General features: G+C 53.0%; 2 protein-coding genes across 3 annotated transcripts in view; one reads left to right on the top strand and one right to left on the bottom strand.

Moving 5' to 3' along the window:
- ACO2 (aconitase 2) overlaps positions 1-569 on the top strand; it is a 61,096-nt gene extending 60,527 nt beyond the window's left edge. Inside the window, exon 18 of the mRNA XM_002831184.6 lies at positions 70-569. Coding sequence (XP_002831230.3) covers positions 70-204 — 135 coding nt within the window. The 3' untranslated portion in view covers positions 205-569. The remainder of the gene's footprint in view (positions 1-69) is intronic.
- POLR3H (RNA polymerase III subunit H) lies at positions 433-18,479 on the bottom strand. Of its 2 annotated transcripts, XM_024240235.3 has the most exons (9): positions 18,392-18,479; positions 17,971-18,135; positions 17,330-17,663; positions 16,912-17,042; positions 12,288-12,384; positions 4,251-4,337; positions 3,686-3,749; positions 2,284-2,485; positions 433-932 (listed from the first exon to the last, which is right to left on the bottom strand). In XM_024240235.3, exons 4-9 carry the CDS (start codon positions 17,020-17,022, stop codon positions 879-881), a joined length of 615 nt encoding a protein of 204 aa, XP_024096003.1. In that variant the 5' UTR covers positions 17,023-17,042; positions 17,330-17,663; positions 17,971-18,135; positions 18,392-18,479; the 3' UTR covers positions 433-878. The 2 variants fall into 2 exon arrangements, with proteins under 2 accessions (XP_024096003.1, XP_054399493.1); XM_054543518.2 differs by lacking the exons at positions 17,971-18,135; positions 18,392-18,479 and having other exon boundaries at positions 16,912-17,380.
- Between the last annotated feature and the right edge of the window lie 1,621 nt (positions 18,480-20,100).

The raw sequence follows: 20,100 nt of genomic DNA on the forward strand, positions 1-20,100 counted from the left end.
TGACCCCCCTGCAGGGCCAAAGGCACGCAGTACCCACCACTTCCACCCATACCCGCCTTCTCCTTGCAGCCCCTGAAGTGCATCATCAAGCACCCCAATGGGACCCAGGAGACCATCCTCCTGAACCACACCTTCAACGAGACACAGATTGAGTGGTTCCGCGCTGGCAGTGCCCTCAACAGAATGAAGGAGCTGCAACAGTGAGGGCAGTGCCTCCCCGCCCCCCGACTGGTGTCAAGTTCAGCTCCACGTGTGCCATCAGCGGATCCGATCCATCCAGCCATGGCTTCTTATTCCAAGATAGTGTGACCAGACATGCTTCCTGCTCCCCGCTCAGCCCACGGAGTGACTGTGGTTGTGGTGGGGGGGTTCTTAAAATAACTTTTTAGCCCCTGTCTTCCTATTTTTAGTTTGGTTCAGATCTTAAGCAGCTCCATACAACTGTATTTATTTTTGATGACAAGACTCCCATCTAAAGTTTTTCTCCTGCCTGATCATTTCATTGGTGGCTGAAGGAGTCTAGAGAACCTTTTGTTCTTACAAGGAAAACAAGAATCCAAAACCAGTGACTTCTGTGAGTGAGTGATTGCTGTCTGTGCCGTTTGTTACCAAGTCCAGGGTCCAGGAAGGGTCTTTTCAGTCAAGGTCAGTGGAGGCCCAACAGCCACAGCCACAGATGGATCCATCACTGCAGTGAAGGAGGAGCAGGGCCTAGATGGTGGAGGAGGGGGGCAAGCTGGTGGGCACTCCTGGCCTTGCCTCACTGTCCAGCTCAAGACACTATCTCCTTAGCATCGGCCTCAGCTGCTGTTGTCTTCACAGCCGGCACAGCCGGACCCTTCCCGCAGGCTGGTAGGGTCCACTGTCCAGCCCCAGGGCTAGTTGCTGGTCCACCAGGAGAGAAGGCCCAGGCCTGGCTCACTGATGGATCCCTGCCAGGGATAAAGAACATGCACATTTCACTGACATGCTGGTTTGAACCAACCTGGACAGGAGGTGACGGGAGCCCAGCAGGCCCAGCACAGGCAAAGAGGAGGCGGGGCACACGGCAGCCCAGAGGCTCTGGAGAGATGTGGGAGCCACAGCAGTGCTCCTGACGGGCACGCAGCATGCAGGGCACAGACCCCTCTCCAGGAACCCCAGGCCCTGATAGGGTCAGGGACCCTTCCTCACCCTTAGGCCTGCCCTCCAGGGCCACCTAGGTTCTAATCGTGGCAGGAAGGCTGAGCAAACACAAGGCCCATGCCCCAGACACATCCAACAGGGAGCAGCCTTGAAAGCCACTCTTCCCTGGAGCCCTCCCTTTTATTTCACTGCTGCAATGCTGCTCCTACAGGGAGCCCTACCCTTTTTTTTTTTTTTTTTTTTTTGAGACACAGTCTCGTACTGTCACCCGGGCTAGAATGCAGTGGCGCGATCTTGGCTCACCGCAACCTCCGCCTCCCAGGTTCACACCATTCTCCTGCCTCAGCCTCCCAAGTAGCTGGGACTACAGGCGCCCGCCACCACACCTGGCTAATTTTTTGTATTTTTAGTAGAGATGGGGTTTCACTGTGTTAGCCAGGATGGTCTCAACCTCCTGACCTCATGATCCGCCCGCCTTGGCCTCCCAAAGTGCTGGTATTACAGGCGTGAGCCACTGTGCCCCAGCAGCCCTACCCTTAATCTCAGGGCTTTGATCTCTCCCAAGCCCCTTCCTTGATTTCTTTCTCCCTCAAACCCCTCCCTACCCCCCAATTTTTTAAAGACAGCGTCTCATTCTGTTGCCCAAGCTGTAATGCAGTGGCAGAACCTTGAACTCCTGGGCTTAAGGGATACTCCCATCTCAGCCTCCCAAGTAGCTGGGACCACAGGGCACGCCACCATGCCCTGCTAATTGTTTTTCATAGAGACAACCTCTCACTTTTTTAGCCAGGCTGGTCTCAAACTCCTGGCCTCACGTGATCCTCCCACTTTGGCCTCCCAAAGTGCTGGGATTATAGATGTGAACCACTGCACCTGGCCTCAAAGCCTCTTTATCAGTGGTCTTGTCCAGTGTGAGCTCTGTTCCCTTTGCAAGCTGACTCGCCCACCCCACCAGCAGCCATGTACCTTTACTGCCTCACAGCCCTGGCCTACAGAAACTCAGGCTCTCCAGGGAGAAGTGACCAGCCAAGACCCCCCCAACAGGATCCCTGACCTGCTGGGGGAGATCCCAGAACAGAACCCCCAGGACACAGCTTCCAGTCCTGCACTCCAGCTCTCCCGCCTCATGGGGGCTTCAGCACCATCAGGGCCACTCACCACAAGCGTGTACGGAGCCTCCTTCTTTGGCAGCTCCTCACTGGAAGTAGTGGCATCTGCTGAGCTGGGCCCTGTAGGGGACGTGTCAACAAAGCTCTCGTCCACCACCCGGAAGCGGATCTCCTCTCCGGTGTCCATGTAGAGGTCGTGCGCTCCTTCCTCCGTCTCGTACTCCCACACCCACACCTGCTCCGCTTCATCGCTGAGGGGGTCCAGGGTCAAGGCAGCAACCAGATCGTGGGAGGGGCTTCCCTCAGCACCCACCCCCCACCGCAGGAAAAACCAATCCCAGGGTGAGATCACTGTGGCTGGGAAGTCACAGGAAAAGCAGGTCCCAGCCCCATGTACAAGGCCTGGGCCAAACAGTGAGGAGCAAGCACTCTTCGAGGCCAGGACCCCGGATGGGGAACATGGGGTCCCCAGCCAGGCGCCACGGCCAGACACACATGGATCTCAGAACACCAGAGCAGGAGGGAACGAGACAGGATCCGAGTCCCACCTCTCAAGTCAAGAGCAAACTGGGCCTCCTGCCACGGAGCCCCACACACGCTTTTCATCACAGCCTTGTGACAAGCTGATGGGCACCCAAGGACTTGCCGTTTTCAAGAGGACGTAGTTGGGATGGGAGGTCACCTGCCCAGTTGGATGACAGCTGGTGAGAGAAACAGCCGGGCTGTGCTAGGTTTTCTAACACATCCTAGAGTCACACGCAGACCCAGAGCCGTGCGGCCACCCAGCCACGGCAGCCCCCCTTGGCTCTCCATCGTCCCCGGCAGAGCCCACACAGGGGAGCCATGGGTTCTCTGGTGGCAGTCCCACTGTTGGGTCCTGCCTCTGTGCCAGGTCCCGTGCTGTGCACAGTGGGTACAGCTGTGACACGTCAGAGTCCTTCCCAGTGAGGAGTCTCAGATTTGTGGATAGCCCCACAGAAACAGACAACCACAGTACAGCAAGGTGAGGGGTGGGACAGGGACAACGGAGGCCCAAGAGGAACACATCTTAGCCCATGACCCGGCACACAGGCAAGGCCTCATGTCCCAGGAACCAGCACATGCCTCCAGGGCAAGTGATCTTTAAGATGATTCCTGCAGGGACTACCTAAGTGAAGTGAACCAGAAGTGAATGGTGTCCCCCAGGACACCACAGCTCTAATGGTGTGCAGTGTACAACCCAGACAGCCAAGCCTGATGGCCCCGACAAAGACAGGCATGTGGGTATCACATCACTCCCTGCACGGGAGGCAGACAGGCTGGTGCCTCTGGAGCAAAAGCACGGCGGGGGCAGGCACAGAGGCCAGTGACATCAGGTTACAGGACCCAAAGGCCACCCCAAGGAGTGGGGACCTTCCTTTGGAGAGGCCTGAGCTCCTCTGTGACAAATCACTTTAACCCTCAGAGGATACAACTTGGCTGGCTGCTGCAGTGACTCTGGGGGGATGAGAATGTCATCGAAGAAGCCTAGAGAGACTGGAAGGAAGGAAGCAGGTGACAGCCTGAGATGGGGGTCCCAGTGGACGCCAAACACTGCGGGGTCTGATGCTTGACAGGCAAGCCCTGCCCGGGGCTGCCCACGAGGCGGATATCACTGTGGAAACCTAGGCCCCTTCCCCACCTAATGCCTCTGCCTACGCCACCCACATAGCGGAGCAGCCCTGGGCAAAGCCCAGAGCACCTAGTCCCCAAAACCTCTGCACACAATGGGGGCCAGTGGGCGCTGAAGACTCCCAGTCACTTCCGCCAGCTTCAGTGCCCACCCTGAAGTCCTGAGTGACGGCCTCACAGTGAAACCTCACTGCTGACGGAGGTCCTCACACAACACATAAAAGGGAGGGTGGGCAAGCTTCTCTGACGCCACGGGGAAGGTTCGGCCTCGACACCTGAGCCCTCCCCTGACCATGTGGATGGGCACAGACCTCCTGCCCCCACAGTGTTCCCAAGTCTTGTCTGAGGCGTCAGGGCCACTGTTACCGTGCACTCCTTCCGGGCTGCAGCCTTTGATCTTCCCAATCAGAATCTCGTCTAGGAATGGATGAAACACCACGTAGCGAAAATGGACTGGAAATGAAGAAAGCCCGTCAGTGATGCTGACCGGGGCCCCAGCACGCTCCCATGTCACCCTCAGGTGCCAGCACACCCAGGGGCCTGTGCGGCTGCTCCATGCCACATCCCCCTGCAGGCTGAGACCCTCCCCTTGTCTCCTGCAAGTTCACAGCATGGCCCCCACAAGGGGCCAGCAGCAGCTGTCCTGTAACTGGGCACTCCCAAAACTGCCAGGTTACTCACACCTGAGCCCAGACTCTGAGCCATCAGTGGCTCCAAAGTCAATTTCAACCTCCCTCCAGGCTCTCCTTCAGCTCCTAAAAAGGGCAGAAGCAACTGGTAAAGAAAGCAGGGTTTGGAAACTCCCACCTCCTGCTGAGCAGCAAAGTCAGCCCCAGGCACAGCTCTGACCTGGAGTGGAGGCTAAAAATGCCCTGGTGTTGCGGGGCGCAGGCCAGCAGCCCAGCAAAAATGCCTCTGTGGGTTCTCAGGCCCTGCTGCAGGTGGTCCCCACTCACCTGACAGCAAGGAAAACACCAGGTGGGGTCTGTGCCCACATCGCAGACTCTGACCCCAGGCCCTGGCATTAGCTGTATGTCACCTTGTCACTCAGGCCCTTGCTCCAAGCCCCAAAGTGGGAGTCCAACGCTGACCTGAGAACAAGCACGCGGCTGCCCCCTGCTGGTCACCAACGGAGTTCCCACCATGAGGATAAAGAAGTGGCTCAGAGCCAGGGTGACCCACTCACAGCCACATAGCCATGGGGAGACACCTGGTCTTCTGTACCCATCAGACAGGGCCACTGGGTCGAATCTTGCCTTCCTCAGACAGGTTTAATCCAAAACACAGGCTTCCACGATGCCGTCAACCATTTAGTCGGCCAACATGCCCCCCAGGACAGCAGGGCCCCTGGCCCCCGGGCAGCAGCAGGGCATGAGGAGAGGCAGCCGATGGACCCCTCACCCTGGGAAGACACAAACGTGAGCCATCACAGCCACCATGAAGGTGACTGGGCCTTGTGCTGACCTCCCAGAGAGCAGATGAGGGCGGCCAAGGGCCACTTACCCACAGATGGAAAAACCCTGTCCCCCACATAACCCAACATTCAGTTTGGTTTAATAAATCCTCACAGAGGCCGGGCGGGGTGGCTCAAGTCTGTAATCCCAGCACTTTGGGAGGCCGAGGTGGGCAGATCACCCGAGGTCAGGAGTTTGAGACCAGCCTGGCCAACATGGTAAAACCCCGTCTCTACCAAAAAACAAAAATTAGCTGGGTGTGATACCAGGTGTCTATGATCCCAGCCACTCAGGAGGCTGAGGCAGGAGAATCGCTTGAACCGGGAGGTGGAGGTTGCAGTGCACCAAGATCATGCCACTGCACTCCAGCCTGGGCAACAGAGCAAGACTCCGTCTCAAAAAAAAAAAAAAAAATCTTCACAGAGCCTGCACCAGGTTTGTGCCAGGCCCAGTCTGGGCGCTGGGCTCACGGGGGTGGGACAGCACATGATCCTGTGCCCAGGGAGCCCCAGGCTGGAATAACCACATCCAAAAGCAAATGCTGGGCACCCGGAGTTCCCCATGGATGGATGAGTAAGCAAAACATGCTGGAGACACACAATGGAATATTATGCAGCCTTACAAAGGAAGGAATTCTGACACGCGCTACAGTGTGGCTGAACCTCGGGCTGAACCTTCACATGGGGCCAAGTGAAAGCAGCCAGACACAAAAGCCACACAGTGTGCGACTCCATTCGTGTGCAGTGTCCAGAACCACATCCACAGAGACAGAAAGCAGTTAAGTGGCTGCCAGAGCCTGGGTGAAGGACAGGATTAGCAGTGACTGCTGCTGGGCGGGGTTTCTTTGTAGTGTGATAAAAACGTTGTGGAATGGCCCCGTGTGGTGGCTCACGCCTGTAATCCCAGCACTTCGGGAGGTCGAGGCGGGCAGATCACCTGAGGTCAGGAGTTCGAGACCATCCTGGCCAACATGGTGAAACCCCATCTCTACTAAAAAAATACAAAAATTAGCCAGGCGTGGTATTGGGTGCCTATAATCCCAGCTACTTGGGAGGCTGAGGCATGAGAACTGCTTGAACCCAGGAGGCAGAGGTTACGGTGAGCTGAGACTGTGCCATTGCACTCCAGCCTGGGCAACAAGAGTGAAACTGTCAAAAAAAAAAAAAAATTGCGGAATTAGATAGTGGTGATGGCTTAGCTGATGAGGTTGTTGTTCCTGGTGGTAGGGGACCCTCTCCTGCCCTGCTCATATCTGCCTACCTACCATAACCCCTGGAGGCCTGTGGTGCCAATCACTGTATTCCTCCATCCCTATAGTTCCTCCGAACCGGAACTTGCATCTAGAATTTTTAACAGATTCAAGTCTAATGTTTAGCAACAGAACTGCTTTATAATTGGTGTTGAGTTCTTCCACCGGGAACTATATAATGCTTGTTTGTCTCTCTTTGGGGGAAGCTAAAAAGTTAATGATCATTGATGAGCTCTGTCTTCACAAGGAGTTGCAAAATAGTGATAATGTAATTAAAAAAAAAAGATAGTGGTGATGGTTGCACAACTCTTAATATAGAAAAACCACTAAATTGTATGCTTTGAAAGCGTGAATTTTGTGGTATGTGAATTATATCTCAGTGAAAAAACAGGACACAGAGCAACAGGCTGGCCAGCCAGGAGAGTGCTGGATCTGCAGTTCATCTCACAAGAGCCCCACCTGCAGGTCTAGGGATGTGTAGCCTGCAGAGGGGATGCCTGGAAAGTCAGAAAGGATGAGTCTAAAGGACCATCAAGAAGAGGAAGGAAGCTGGGCGCGGTGGCTCACACCTGTAATCCCAGAACTTTGGGAGGCCGAGGCAGGCGGATCACTTGAAGCCAGGAGTTTGAGACCAGCCTGGCCAACATGGCAAAACCCAGTCTCTACTAAAAATACAAAAATTATTAGCTGAGCAGGCCGGGCACCGTGGCTCAAGCCTGTAATCCCAGCACTTTGGGAGGCCAAAACAGGATGATCCCCTGAGGTCGGGAGTTCAGGACAAGCCTGATCAACATGGAGAAACCCCGTGTCTACTAAAAATACAAAATTAGCCGAGCATGGTGCTGCGTGCCTGTAATCCCAGCTACTCAGGAGGCTGAGGCAGGAGAATCGCTTGAACCCGGGAGGCAGAGGTTGCAGTGAGCTGAGACTGCACCACTGCACTCCAGCGTGGGCAACAAGAGTGAAACTCTTGCATTTTTTCAGAGACAGGGTTTTAGCATGTTGCCCAGGCTGGTCTCGAACTCCTGGGCTCAAGTGATCTGCCCGCCTCAGACTCCCAAAGTGCTGGGATTACAGGCATGAGCTACCATATCTGCCCTATGAAAAAGTTCTGGAGGTGGGCTGGGCACGGTGGCTCACGCCTGTAATCCCAGCACTTTGGGAGGCTGAGGCGGGCGGATCACGAGGTCAGGAGATCGAGACCATCCTGGCTAACATGATGAAACCCCGTCTCTACTAAAAATACAAAAAAAAATTAGCCGGGCGTGGTGGCAGGCGCCTGTAGTCCCAGCTACTCGGGAGGCTGAGGCAGGAGAATGGCATGAACCCGGGCGGTGGAGCTTGCAGTGAGCCGAGATCGCGCCACTGCGCTCCAGCCTGGGCGACAGAGTGAGACTCCATCTTAAAAAAAATTAAAAAGTTCTGGAGGTGGATGGCGGTGAAGGTTGCACAAGAATATGAATGTGCCTAATGCCACTGACTTACACACTTAAAATGTTTAAATTGGTAAATTTCATGATATGTATATTTTACCACAACAGAAAAAATGAAATAAATGATAAACATGTCAAAAAAGGTTAAAAAAAAAAAAAAAAAAAAGGCCAGGCGCGGTGGCTCATGCCTATAATCCCAGCACTTTGGGAGGCCAAGGCGGGCAGATTGCCTGAGGTCAGCAGTTCAAGACTATTCTGGCCAACATGGCGAAACCCCATTTCTACTAAAAATACAAAAATTAGCCAGGCGTGGTAGTGGGCCCCTGTAATCTCAGCTACTCGGGAAGCTGAGGCAGGAGAATGGCTTCAACCCAGGAGGCAGAGAGGTTGCAGTGAGCCAAGATTGTGCCACTGCACTCCAGCCTGGGCAACAGAGAAGACTCTGTCTCAAGAAAAAATATATATATATATTTAAAAAAAAAAAAAAGGTGGGGGGTGTCTCTGCACCAACTCTGGCTGAGGAGGCTGCCCGATTTGCAAATCAATATAATATTTTAAAATGTTAAAAAATAAATAACTAAAGGGGGTCACAAAGTTGCACTGCTCTGGAGCTGACAGCAGGGCCCCCAATCAGTATGGGACAGGTGGGGGCAGGGTACAGCAGGTCCCAGGCTTGGAGGGTGCGGGGAACAGGGGCTGGCACCAAATGACGAGGGATAAACTTGGCCAGTGGGGGTCAGGGTCCCATGCCACAAAGGCCATCATCTGTGAGCATTCCCCACGTGCGGGGTGCTAGACCAAAGCTTCACTCAGACTTGCTCGTTGACTCCTCACAGATATTTGATGAAGGAGGAAGGCTCTATTACTGTTATTATACTGTGTGCACAGATAGGGAAACCGAGTCTCAGAGAGGTAAAGCAACCGCTTCCAAGGCCCAGGCAAATAAATATTCCTCTGAGCAAAGGTGAAGGCACAGCATGACCTGGTGCTGAGCCCTTCAGCACTGGCTCAGTGACAGCCCTGAGTGAGGTTGTGGGGTTGCAGGAGTGGGAGCAGTGGGAACAGGGCCTGGGGTCAGACATCAGCCTCAAAGCATGGCAATTGGTTCCCACCACAAAATCACAGCTCACCCTGCATGGTGCTCAACAGAACTTTTATAGCTGCAGGGTTAACCCCATTGTACAGAGGAGGAAACCAAGGCCGAGAGAGGCAGAGGTACCCGCCCAAGGTCCCCATCCAGGAGACCAGAGCCAGAATTAATTCAAATCTAGGTCCTTGTGATCACTGCATGCCTCCCGCCTGGTTCCCAAGAAAACAGAGACCCAGGACAGATGAGGGTGGGGGCTAATAAAAGCCAGCAGTAGAAATCTTCCAACTGAATAGACAGAATTTCCTCCAACTTTTTTTTTTTTGAGACGGAGTCTCTCTCTGTCACCCGACTGGAGTGCAGTGGCGTGTTCTCGGCCTCCTGGGTTCAAGCGATTCTCCTGCCTCCACCTCCACCTCCCAGGGAGCTGAGATTACAGGTGTGTACACCACCAGACCTGGCTAATTTTTTTTTTTTTTTGAGACACAGTCTCACTCTGTCACCCAGGGTGGAGTGCAGTGGCACAATCTCAGCTCACTGCAACCTCTGCCTCCTGGGTTCAAGCGATTCTCCTGCCTCAGCCTCCGGAGTAGCTGGGATTACAGACATGTGCCACCACGCTCAGCTAATTTTTTTTTTTTTTTGAGACGGAGTCTCACTCTGTTGCCCAGGCTGGAGTGCAGTGGTGCGATCTCAGCTCACTGCAAGCTCCACCTCCTGGGTTCACGCCATTCTCCTGCCTCAGCCTCCTGAGTAGCTGGGACTACAGGTGCCTGCTGCCACACCTGGTTAATGTTTTGTATTTTTAGTAGAGACGGGGTTTCACCGTGTTAGCCAGGAGATCTCCTGACCTCATGATCTGCCCGCTTTGGCCTCCCAAAGTGCTGGGATTACAGGCGTCAGCCACTGCACCTGGCTTTTTTTGTAGTTTTAGTAGAGATGAGGTTTTGCCATGTTGGCCAGGCTGGTCTAGAACTCCTGACCTCAGGTGATCCACCCGCCTTGACCTCCCAAAGTTCTGGGATTACAGGCGTGAGCCACCACACCCGGCCCCAACTTGACTTTTTTCTCCACGTTTTTCTGGAAGTTCTAGTACCTATTACCACTTGTCTCCTGGACAACCAAGGCCCCCGTCCAAATGTGGAGACTGGGCTCAGCTCAGCATCCTTCTCTGTAAACAGAGGCCATCGTGGTTGTTTTCACACTGCAATCTTATTTCTCTGTTAATGAAAATGCTCCCAGTCCGTACAAAGATAGCCTGTTTCTTCGGCCTCTCGGCGTAGCATGGTAACATCCATGTGAACTAATTAATTCCCTGAATGGCTGGACACAGACACTAGGCAGTCTCACAGCATACTCTGGAATGTTCTGGCATCTCTGTGCTGAGAGGCTGACCAGTATGGACTATAGCAGGGTTTATCCAACACGAGCTCGTGTGACAACCACCTGGTACGTTGTTAAAACAGTCTTTGGGGCTGGGGGCAGTGGCTCACGCCTGTAAGCCCAGCACGTGGGCGGATCACGAGGTCAGGAGTTCAAGACCAGCCTGACCAACATGGTGAAACCCCCTCTACTAAAAATACAAAAATTAGCCAGGCGTGGTGGCACGTGCCTGTAATCCCAGCTACTCGGGAGGCTGAGGCAGGAGAATCGCTTGATGCTGGGAGGTGGAGGTTGCAGTGAGCCAAGATTGCGCTTCTGTACTCCAGCCTGGGCAACAGAGCGAGACTCTGTCTTAAAAAAAATAAAAAATAAAAAAAAGTATTTGGGCCCGTCCCCCAAGATTCTGACTCAGGAGGCCTGGGGCAGGCTGAGAATTGCGCTTCTGAGTGCCCAAGGGATGGCAGGCTTGGTGCCTGCGCTCTGGGAGCCTGAACCGTCTCAATGGGCCTCTTACCATCTCCTACACTGGTTTGGTCCAGACATGAGAATGAAGAATGCCCCTCTCCCGGGGCTCATCACCTCCCTTGACTGGTGGTCCTGGCTCCTCTCAGGGTGGTCCTCTCTCTACTCCTCTCTCCTTCCAGGATCTGGTAACCACCTTCCATCCCTGGATGCACACCCTTTTGCAATGTGACTGCAGTTTCTCCCACCCAGAGGTGAAGTCTATTTCTCCATCCCCTCACCCTAGCCAATGGGATGGAAGCAGAGGCTTGAGAAGTACTTACGCACTGAACTTTGGAACCTTAAAACCGCCAAGCCCAGCCTGGCCTACTGAAAGATGAGACCATGTGGGGCAGAGATGGGCCAGCCCAGCCCAGGACCCCAGTAACCAACCAGTCTGCCAACCTTCAGAATGTAAGACCATCCTAGATTGTCCAGCCCCAGGCCAGCCAGACGAGAGGAAAACCACCCAACTGACCCACAGAATAGGGAGAAACAATCCACGCTGATAAGTCACTGAGTGCTCGTTAGGTGCCAAGGCTCTGTCCTAAGAGCTTTCATGTATTAACTCCTTAATCCTCACAATGGTCTTAGAATATAAAATCTATCCTGAACTGCAGTTGACATCCTGAACTGCAACTGACAGATGAGGAAGCAGAGGCACACAGCGATGACATATTCAACCAGGACACACAGTTAGTAAGAAGCAGAGCTCAGCTTTGAATCTCGAGGCCACACTCTTACCTACTGTGTCCTACTATCGAAGTCCCCCACCCCCAGCCAGCCTGCTGATCCCCCTTCCGTCTGCTCTCCACAGGCAGCGGGCAGCCTGAGGGATGGACAAGGTGCAGGGCTCAGTAGCAATGAGACCAAAAGGGCACAGACACAGAGCTATGATGTCAGAGCTGAAGAGGCCTTGAGAACCAACTAGTCCACATCTCAGGCCTCACAGATGAGGAAACAGAGGCCCAAAGAAGAGAATTCTGCCACTGTCACCAGGTCAATTCCTGGCCGATTCAGGATGAGACCCCAGGTCTCCCAACCTCCAGGACTCCCACCACCCCGTGGCCATCTCTTTGGCTTTAGCCTATTAAAATTTTTTAAATATTTTATTTATTTATTTAAAGACAGGGTCTTGCTATGTTGCCCAGGCTGGCCTTGAACTCCGTGGCTCAAGAGATCCTTCTGCCCTCAGCCTTACAGGCACGCACCACTGAACCTGGCTTTGGCTTGACCTTTGGCTACAGAAAACTGAGCCCCAAGAAACCCAATGCCCCAGGGACAGAAGATACCCACCTTTGGTGTGTGATGCGCCATCCCCAGGGAATACATAGGCATCCTCCAGTTTGGTGATATCAAACAAACAAATGCAGAGTCCCACGTTGTACACGACCTGCATGCATACAAACACAGACACACAAGTACACATGCATACAGAGTGACCACAGGCCCAGCTCCCAGGCAATCTGAGCCCCTCACAACCACAAGCAAGCCATGATTATCTCCTTTTTTAGGTGAAAATGAGTTTGTGGAGGGAACCAGGGTAAGGAACTTCAGAAGGATGCAGAACTCTGGAAGGAGCAGGGCCTTGGGTGACAAAACAGGTCCAGGTTCCAAGGCCAGCTCCACCACCCACTGTGTGACTGCCAAGAGGGTCACTTCACCTCTCTGAGCCTCGGTCTCCCCATCTGCAAATGTGAAATACCAGGCTGCAGGGTTATAAAATAAAGAGAGATAACGGATGTGAAGCCCCTAGCCTCGTGCCTGGCTCGTGTACTGGAAACCATCATCATCAAGGATCTTTGTTATTACTAGTGAGGACCAGTGACAGGAATGCTGCCTAAACGTGCACTCTCCAACATCCCAAAGCCAATGCCAGAGCTCACAGTTTAGTGAGTGTCAGAGCCACAGCTAAACGCCACTGTGCTCACAACATCTCAGACACACAGACGCAGCCACAGGGACTGCAGCTGGCAGACAGACACAAGACCTAGGCCCCAAGTGTGGGCGGCAAGCCACCCAGGCGCCGAGGCAAGAGACCGAGGACACGAGCTGTTCCAGTATAATAAAATATAAAACAAGAATAGTTATACCAGATATAGACCTTAGATATAATTATATATGAATATCATTAATCATTAGTTTGTAGCAATTACTTTTTATTCCAATATTATAATAATCCTCGCTCTATAATCATAACCTAGGAAAAACCAGGCCATACAGGGATAGGAGCTGAGGGGACACAGTGAGAAGTGACCAGAAGACAAGAGTGCGAGCCTTCTGCTATGCCCGGACAGGGCCACCAGAAGGGCTCCTTGGTCTAGCGGTGACACCAGTGTCTGGGAAGACGCCCGTTGCCAGGCGGACCGTGGTCTAGCGGTAGCGAAAAGTGTCAAGGAACAACACCCACTACTTAGCAGACCGGGAAAGGGAGGCTCCCTTTCCCCGGGGGAGTTTAGAGAAGACTCTGCTCCTCCACCTCCTGTGGAGGGCCTGACATTAGTCAGGCTTGCCCGCAGTTATCTGGAGGCCTAACCGTCTCCCTGTGATGCTGTGCTTCAGTGGTCACGCTCCTAGTCCGCCTTCATGTTCCATCCTGTACACCTGGCTCTGCCTTCTAGATAGCAGTAGAAAATTAGCGAAAGTACTAATAGTCCCTGATATGCAGAAATAATGGCGTAAGCTGTCTTTCTCTCTGTCTCCTCTCCCTCTCTGCCTCAGCTACCAGGCATGCAAGGGCCCCCTGTCCAGTGGACATGTGACCCATGTGACCTTACCTATCACTGGAGATGGCTCACATTCTTTACCCTGCCCCTTCTGCCTTGTATCCAATAAATAACAGCGCACCCAGACATTCGGGGCCACTACCGGTCTCCGCGCATTGGTGGTAGTGGTCCCCTGGGCGCAGCTTTCTTTTATCTCTTTGTCTTGTGTCTTCATTTCTACACTCTCTCGTCGCCACACATGGGGAGAGACCCACCGACCCTGTGGGGCTGGTCCCTACACCAAGAATGTGCAGAAATCCCATGCCGTCACCCCACACCATGGTGGTTCAAACGACTGGCTACTCAGTGTCTGCTTATCTGCCACCGTGTCATCACCCCCACTTAGAACCCTTGCGAGAACTGTCCAAGAATTAGCAAGAAGCTCAGAGAACTCAGAGTCGTGGCCAGACCTCACCAAGATAACGCCACAAGATCTGTGCCCTTTGTCAGACCATGGATTTCTGTGTGGGCCTCCTCTCAAACGATTCATCTAATCAAATACTAAAAGACTTGTCCCAACAGGACCTGTACCCCAAAGGGACTATATTCCCTTCTTGGATTTTCCACACCTTCTCTCTCCACAAGGTCCATACCTCCATCCCCCAACAGACCCTCACCTTCAACCTCACAAAGAACCAGAAGCCATCCACTTAAAGACTCCATGAGTTCCCTCCACTACCTAGCAACCCCCAAATCAACCTCACCTCTTCTGAAGGGACCTGCCTCATGTCTAAAGCCAACTGAGCATCCTCTTTCTGGCTCCTTCTCAGCCCATCACCTTCTGATGCTCCATGGATAAAGACCAATACCTCAACTCCGACATCCTACAGGGCTGTGTGGCCTGGCCCCTACCCACCTGTCCAGCCCACCCTCCCCTCTGCCCAAGCCACACCAGCCTCTTCCACACCATGGTGGGTATTTCACCCCTTCTTCTTTTTTTTTGAGGCAAAGTTTCACTCTTGTCACCCAGGCTGGAAGGCAATGGTGCGATTTCAACTCACTGCAACCTCCACCTCCTGGGTTCAAGTGATTCTTCTCCCTCTGCCTCCCAAGTAGCCAGGATTACAGGCGCCCACCACCATGCCCAGCTGTTTTTTGTATTTTTAGTAGAGATGGTGTTTCACCATGTTGGACAGGCTGGTCTCAAACTCCTGACCTCGGGTGATCCACCCGCCTCAGCCTCCCAAAGTGCTGGGATTACAGGTGTGAGCCACCGCACCCAGCCTGTATTCCTTCTTCACAGTGCCTTTGCACATGCCAGCTCCTGCCTTCAGGGCTCTTCTCTCCACCCAGCCCCCTCCCACCCCAGAAAGGAATCCTCTGGTTGGCGCCACTTCACCATCAGATCTCAGCTTCAACCCCACCTCCTCAACAAAGCTGCAGGTCCCCTCATTCCAGGGGATGTTCCTTTGTTCCACAGGTGTGTGAACACCTGTCCCTCATAACATTTACCTCAATTTGTCACCACACACTCAACTGTGGACCCCTCTCATTCATATCTGCTTTCCCACCACACTATAGCACAGAGCCTTGTCTCTGTTTCATTCATTCAGTCAACAGACAAATGGCCGGACGCGGTGGCTCACACCTGTAATTCCAGCACTTTGGGAGGCTGAGGCAGGCAGATCACCATCACCTGACGTCAGGAGTTTGAGACCAGCCTGGCCAACATGGCGAAACCCCACCTCTACTACAAGTACAAAAATTAGCCGGGAGTGGTGGCAGGTGCCTGTAATCCCAGCTACTCAGGAGGCTGAGGCAGGAGAATAGCTTGAACCTGGGAGGTGGAGGTTGCAGTGAGCCAAGATCGCTCCACTGCACCCCAGCCTGGGCGACAAGAACGGCATTCTGTCTCACAAAAAAAAAAAAAAAAAAAAAAAAAAAAAGCCGGGCGCGGTGGCTCACGCCTGTAATTCCAGCACTTTGGGAGACCGAGGCGGACGGATCACGAGGTCAGGAGATCAAGACCATCCTGGCTAACACGGTGAAACCCCGTCTCTACTAAAAAAAACAAAACAAAACAAAACAAAAATAGCCGGGCGCGGTGGCGGGCGCCTGTAGTCCCAGCTACTCGGGATGCTGAGGCAGGAGAATGGGGTGAACCCGGGAGGCGGAGCTTGCAGTGAGCCGAGATAGCGCCACTGCACTCCAGCCTCGGCGACAGAGCGAGACTCCGTCTCAAAAAAAAACCCAGAAAATTATGGGACATCTACTCCCGCCAGGCTTTGGCTAAATGAGGGGATACTTCAGGGAAGCAGACAGATAAGGTCCCTGCTCTCAAAGAGAGGGAAAGGAAAAAGTCTAAGAAGGAGAGAGAGTGATGTGACACAGAACACCTGGAAAGGGAGGACTGTCAAAGAAACGGCAGTGGGAAGACCTCTCAGCTGGCACTAAGGCACATAGGCACGGCGCAGAGAAGGCGCACAAATATTGGCTGCTGGAATGAACGGATGAACCTCCTGACAGTTAACTCTGTACTACTAGAACTGTCCATCTTCACAAAAACAATGCATTGACCCGAGGCGGTGGCTCACACCTGTAATACCAGCACTTTGGGAGGCCGAGGCACGGGGATCAAAACATCGAGACCATCCTGGCCAACATGGTGAAACCCTGTCTCTACTAAAAATACAAAAATTAGCTGAGGGTGGTGGCGCGTGCCTGTAGTTGTCCCAGCTACTCGGGAGGCTGAGGCAGGAGAATCGCTTGAACCCGGGAGGCGGAGGTTGCAGTGAGCCGAGATCGCGCCACTGCACTCCAGCCTGGACGAAAGAGCAAGACTCCGTCTCAAAAACAAAAAACAAAACAAAACAAAAAACAACAACAAAAAAAACAATGCATGGCTGGAAGGACAGCAACATTTTATCCCCATTTTACAAATGGAAACTGAGGCCCAGAGGGGGTCAATAACTTGCCTGCAATTGCAAAGTAATTTAGAATTGTGGAATCTTAACACTTGCAGTTACGACTCCCTTTTTCAAGCCCATTTTCTTTTGATCCCCTTCAATATCCCGTTTCACGGTGAAGAAAAGTTCTGAGACATTAAGCTGCTTGCCCACGGCCAGGGCTTGGCATGACCGAGGCCAGGCCTGCGGCCAGTGGGCGGCGCTGGCTCTCCCACGCCAAGGCCTGCCCGCGAGCCGTGGGCCCCGTACCTTGTTGGCCAACTTCTTGTTCAGCTCCTCGGCAATGGAGTCGTTGAGCTTCCTCTCAAACTGCCAAGGGGGGATCCGCACGGTGTCCACCATCTCCACCAGGACGAACATCCCGGCCTGCGCTGGGGGCTCTGGGAACAGGAGGGTCAGTCACGCACCAGGGCCTGGGGCAGGGAGAATCCCCGAGCCCCTTGGTCCCGTCCCGGTCGCTGAGGCGCCCAGGCTGGGTGAGGCTACACGGGGCGGTCTCGGGGGCCCGGTCCAGGCCATGCTCCGCTACTACAACGTGAGGAAACTGACGCCAGTGGGAGGCGCTCTCCGTCCACAGCTCCGGGTGCGCGCCCGCGCCGCTCGACCCCGCCACGCCACGCCCCGCCCCGCCCCGCCCCGCACCCGCGCCACGTGCCGCCGCACGTACCACGCACCACGCACCACGCACCGCACACAGCCGCTCGGGCTTGCGAGGCTGCGGGCGAGATTCCGAATCCATCGCTTCCGGAAAACCCACCAATAAGATGCCTCTGTCCGCCCCCGAGGCGGGGCGGGGCTGCCTGTGTGCTCGCGCACAGCGTGGGGCGGAGAGAGGGCGGGGAGGGGGCGGGGCCTCCTCCTTTCACAGGAGCAGAGCGGCCCCCCGGCCCCCGACAGCACTTTCTGGTTGCTAGGCGACCTCCGTGCAATCCTGCCTGATTATCCCTCGCCTGGCTTGTGCTTTACCCGCCTTGCTGTCCTCTGCTTGGCAGCCAGTGATCCTTTGGAAACGCAAACATATATTACCACATCTAAGTTAAAAAAAAAAAAAACCCACTGCAAACATAACATGTTTAGCACCCTTAAGTGTTCCGGAGACAAGAAGAATTGACAGGAAAAGTGCACTTGGGACTTTTCTGGGGTGATGGAAATGTTCTGTATTTTCTTTTCGGTGGTATAACATTGACGTATATAATTATCCAAACTAATTGAACTCAATACAAGATTTTTGCATTTATTTGTAGACATTATGCCCCAATTGAAAAGTGATAATAAATTGGAACAAAAAACACAACCCATTGAACTTACAATACTAAATCCAAGCTGGGCATGGCGGTGCACACATGTAGTCCCAGCTACTCAGAAGCCTGAGACAGGAGCATCGCTTGAGTCCAGGAGTTTGAGGTTGGAGTGATGCAGTGACCTACAACCATACCGCTGCACTCTAGCATGGGTGACAGTGACACCTCATGTCTAAACGAAAAAGAAGAAGGAGAAGGAGAGGAAGAAGAAGAAAGAAGAAGGAGAAGGAGACGAAGAAGAAAGAAGAAAGAAAGAGGAAAGAAGAAAGAAAGAAGAAGAAAAGTCCGAAAACTTTATGGTAGTTCACATGGCCCTGCAAGATCTGACCATACCCCCTCCTATAGCCCCATCATGTTCTCTCTCGCCGACATTCCAGTCTCATTCATCTTCACGTGATAGCATGGGCTAAGAGAATTTGGTAACTTACCCAAGATCACGTGTTGACAAGTGGTAGAGGTGGGCCCAGTCTGAACCTCACTACCCTGCCTCTAAAAATTGGTGGGGTGTAGATGTATACTGTAGTGGGTTTTTTTGTTTGTTTGTTTGTTTGTTTGTTTGAGACGGAGTCTCGCTCTGTCGCCCAGGCTGGAGTGCAGTGGCGCGATCTCGGCTCACTGCAAGCTCCGCCTCTCGGGTTCACGCCATTCTCCTGCCTTAGCCTCCTGAGTAGCTGGGACTACAGGCTACTTTTTTGTATTTTTTTTAGTAGAGACGAGGTTTCACTGTGTTAGCCAGGATGGTCTCGGTCTCCTGACCTCATGATCTGCCCGCGTCAACCTCCCAAAGTGCTGGGATTACAGTCATGAGCCACCGCGCCCGGCCTTGTAGTGTGTTTTAACCAAAATAACAATTTAGGTACTTACAAAAGATCCTTGGGGTAAATGACAGAGGCACTTGGAAATGTATGGTGCCTTAATTTGCTGATTTCACAAGTATAGTGATCTCTCAGTGACACTGGCTGCAGTGATGCTAAATGTGGCCTTCCCTGCATATATGTTTTTATTTTTAGGTGTGCTTCTATAGGATTTGAGGTACTTGAGGACAGGAGCAAATGCTACTTCAGCTCTTTATTCCCACAATCCCCTAACACATTCCTAGGAAGCTTTGAGTAAAGGTGTTTAGGGATTAACATTAATTCTTCCTCTCAAATGTTTCCTCTTTATTCCACTCCCACTGCTATTGCTTTGGTTCAGGCCTTTTTTTTTTTTTTCTTTGAGACGGACTCTTGCTCTGTTGCCCAGACTGGAGTACAGTGGCATGATCTCAGCTCAATGCAACCTCCACCTCCTGGGTTCAAGCGATTCTCCTGCCTCAGCCTCCTGAGTAGCTGGGATTACAGGTGCCCACAACCACACCCAGCTAACTTTTGTATTTTTAGATAAGATTTCCCCATGTTGGCCAGGCTGGTTTCGAACTCCTGACCTCAGGTGATCCTCCCATCTTGGCCTCTCAAAGTGCTGAGATTACAGGCATGAGCCACTGTGCCTAGCCAATATCTGGTCATTTAAAAGTATGTGGCAGGGATGGGTGTGGTGGCTCACACCTGTAATCCCACCACTTTGGGAGGCCGAGGTGGGCGGATCACAAGATCAGGAGATTGAGACTATCCTGGCTAATACCGTGAAACTCTGTCTCTACTAAAAATACAAAAAAAAAAAAAAAAAAAAAAAAAGTAGCCAGGCATGGTGGCATGCGCCTGTGGTCCTAGCTATTCGGGAGGCTGAGGCGGGAGAATCACTTGAACCTGGGAGGCAGAGGTTGCAGTGAGCCGAGATTGCACCACTGCACTCCAGCCTGGCGACAAAGTGAGACTCCGTCTCAAAAAAAAAAAAAAAGTGTGTGGTGGCCAGGCATGTGGCTCACGCCTGTAATCCCAGCACTTTGGGAGGCCAAGGTGGGTGGATCACCTGAGGTCGGGAGTTCAAGACCAGCCTGACCAACATGGAGAAACCCCGTCTCTACTAAATACAAAATTAGCCGGGCGTGGTGGCGCATGCCTGTAATCCCAGCTACTAGGGAAGGCTGAGGCAGGAGAATCACTTGAACCCAGAAGGCAGAGGTTCTGGTGAACGGAGATCGTGCCATTGTACTCCAGCCTCAGCAACAAGAGCAAAATTCCATCTCGAAAAAAAAAGA

The sequence above is a fragment of the Pongo abelii genome, chromosome 23 (genome assembly GCF_028885655.2).
Source record: "Pongo abelii isolate AG06213 chromosome 23, NHGRI_mPonAbe1-v2.0_pri, whole genome shotgun sequence".
In the NCBI taxonomy this organism is placed as follows: Eukaryota; Metazoa; Chordata; class Mammalia; order Primates; family Hominidae; genus Pongo; species Pongo abelii.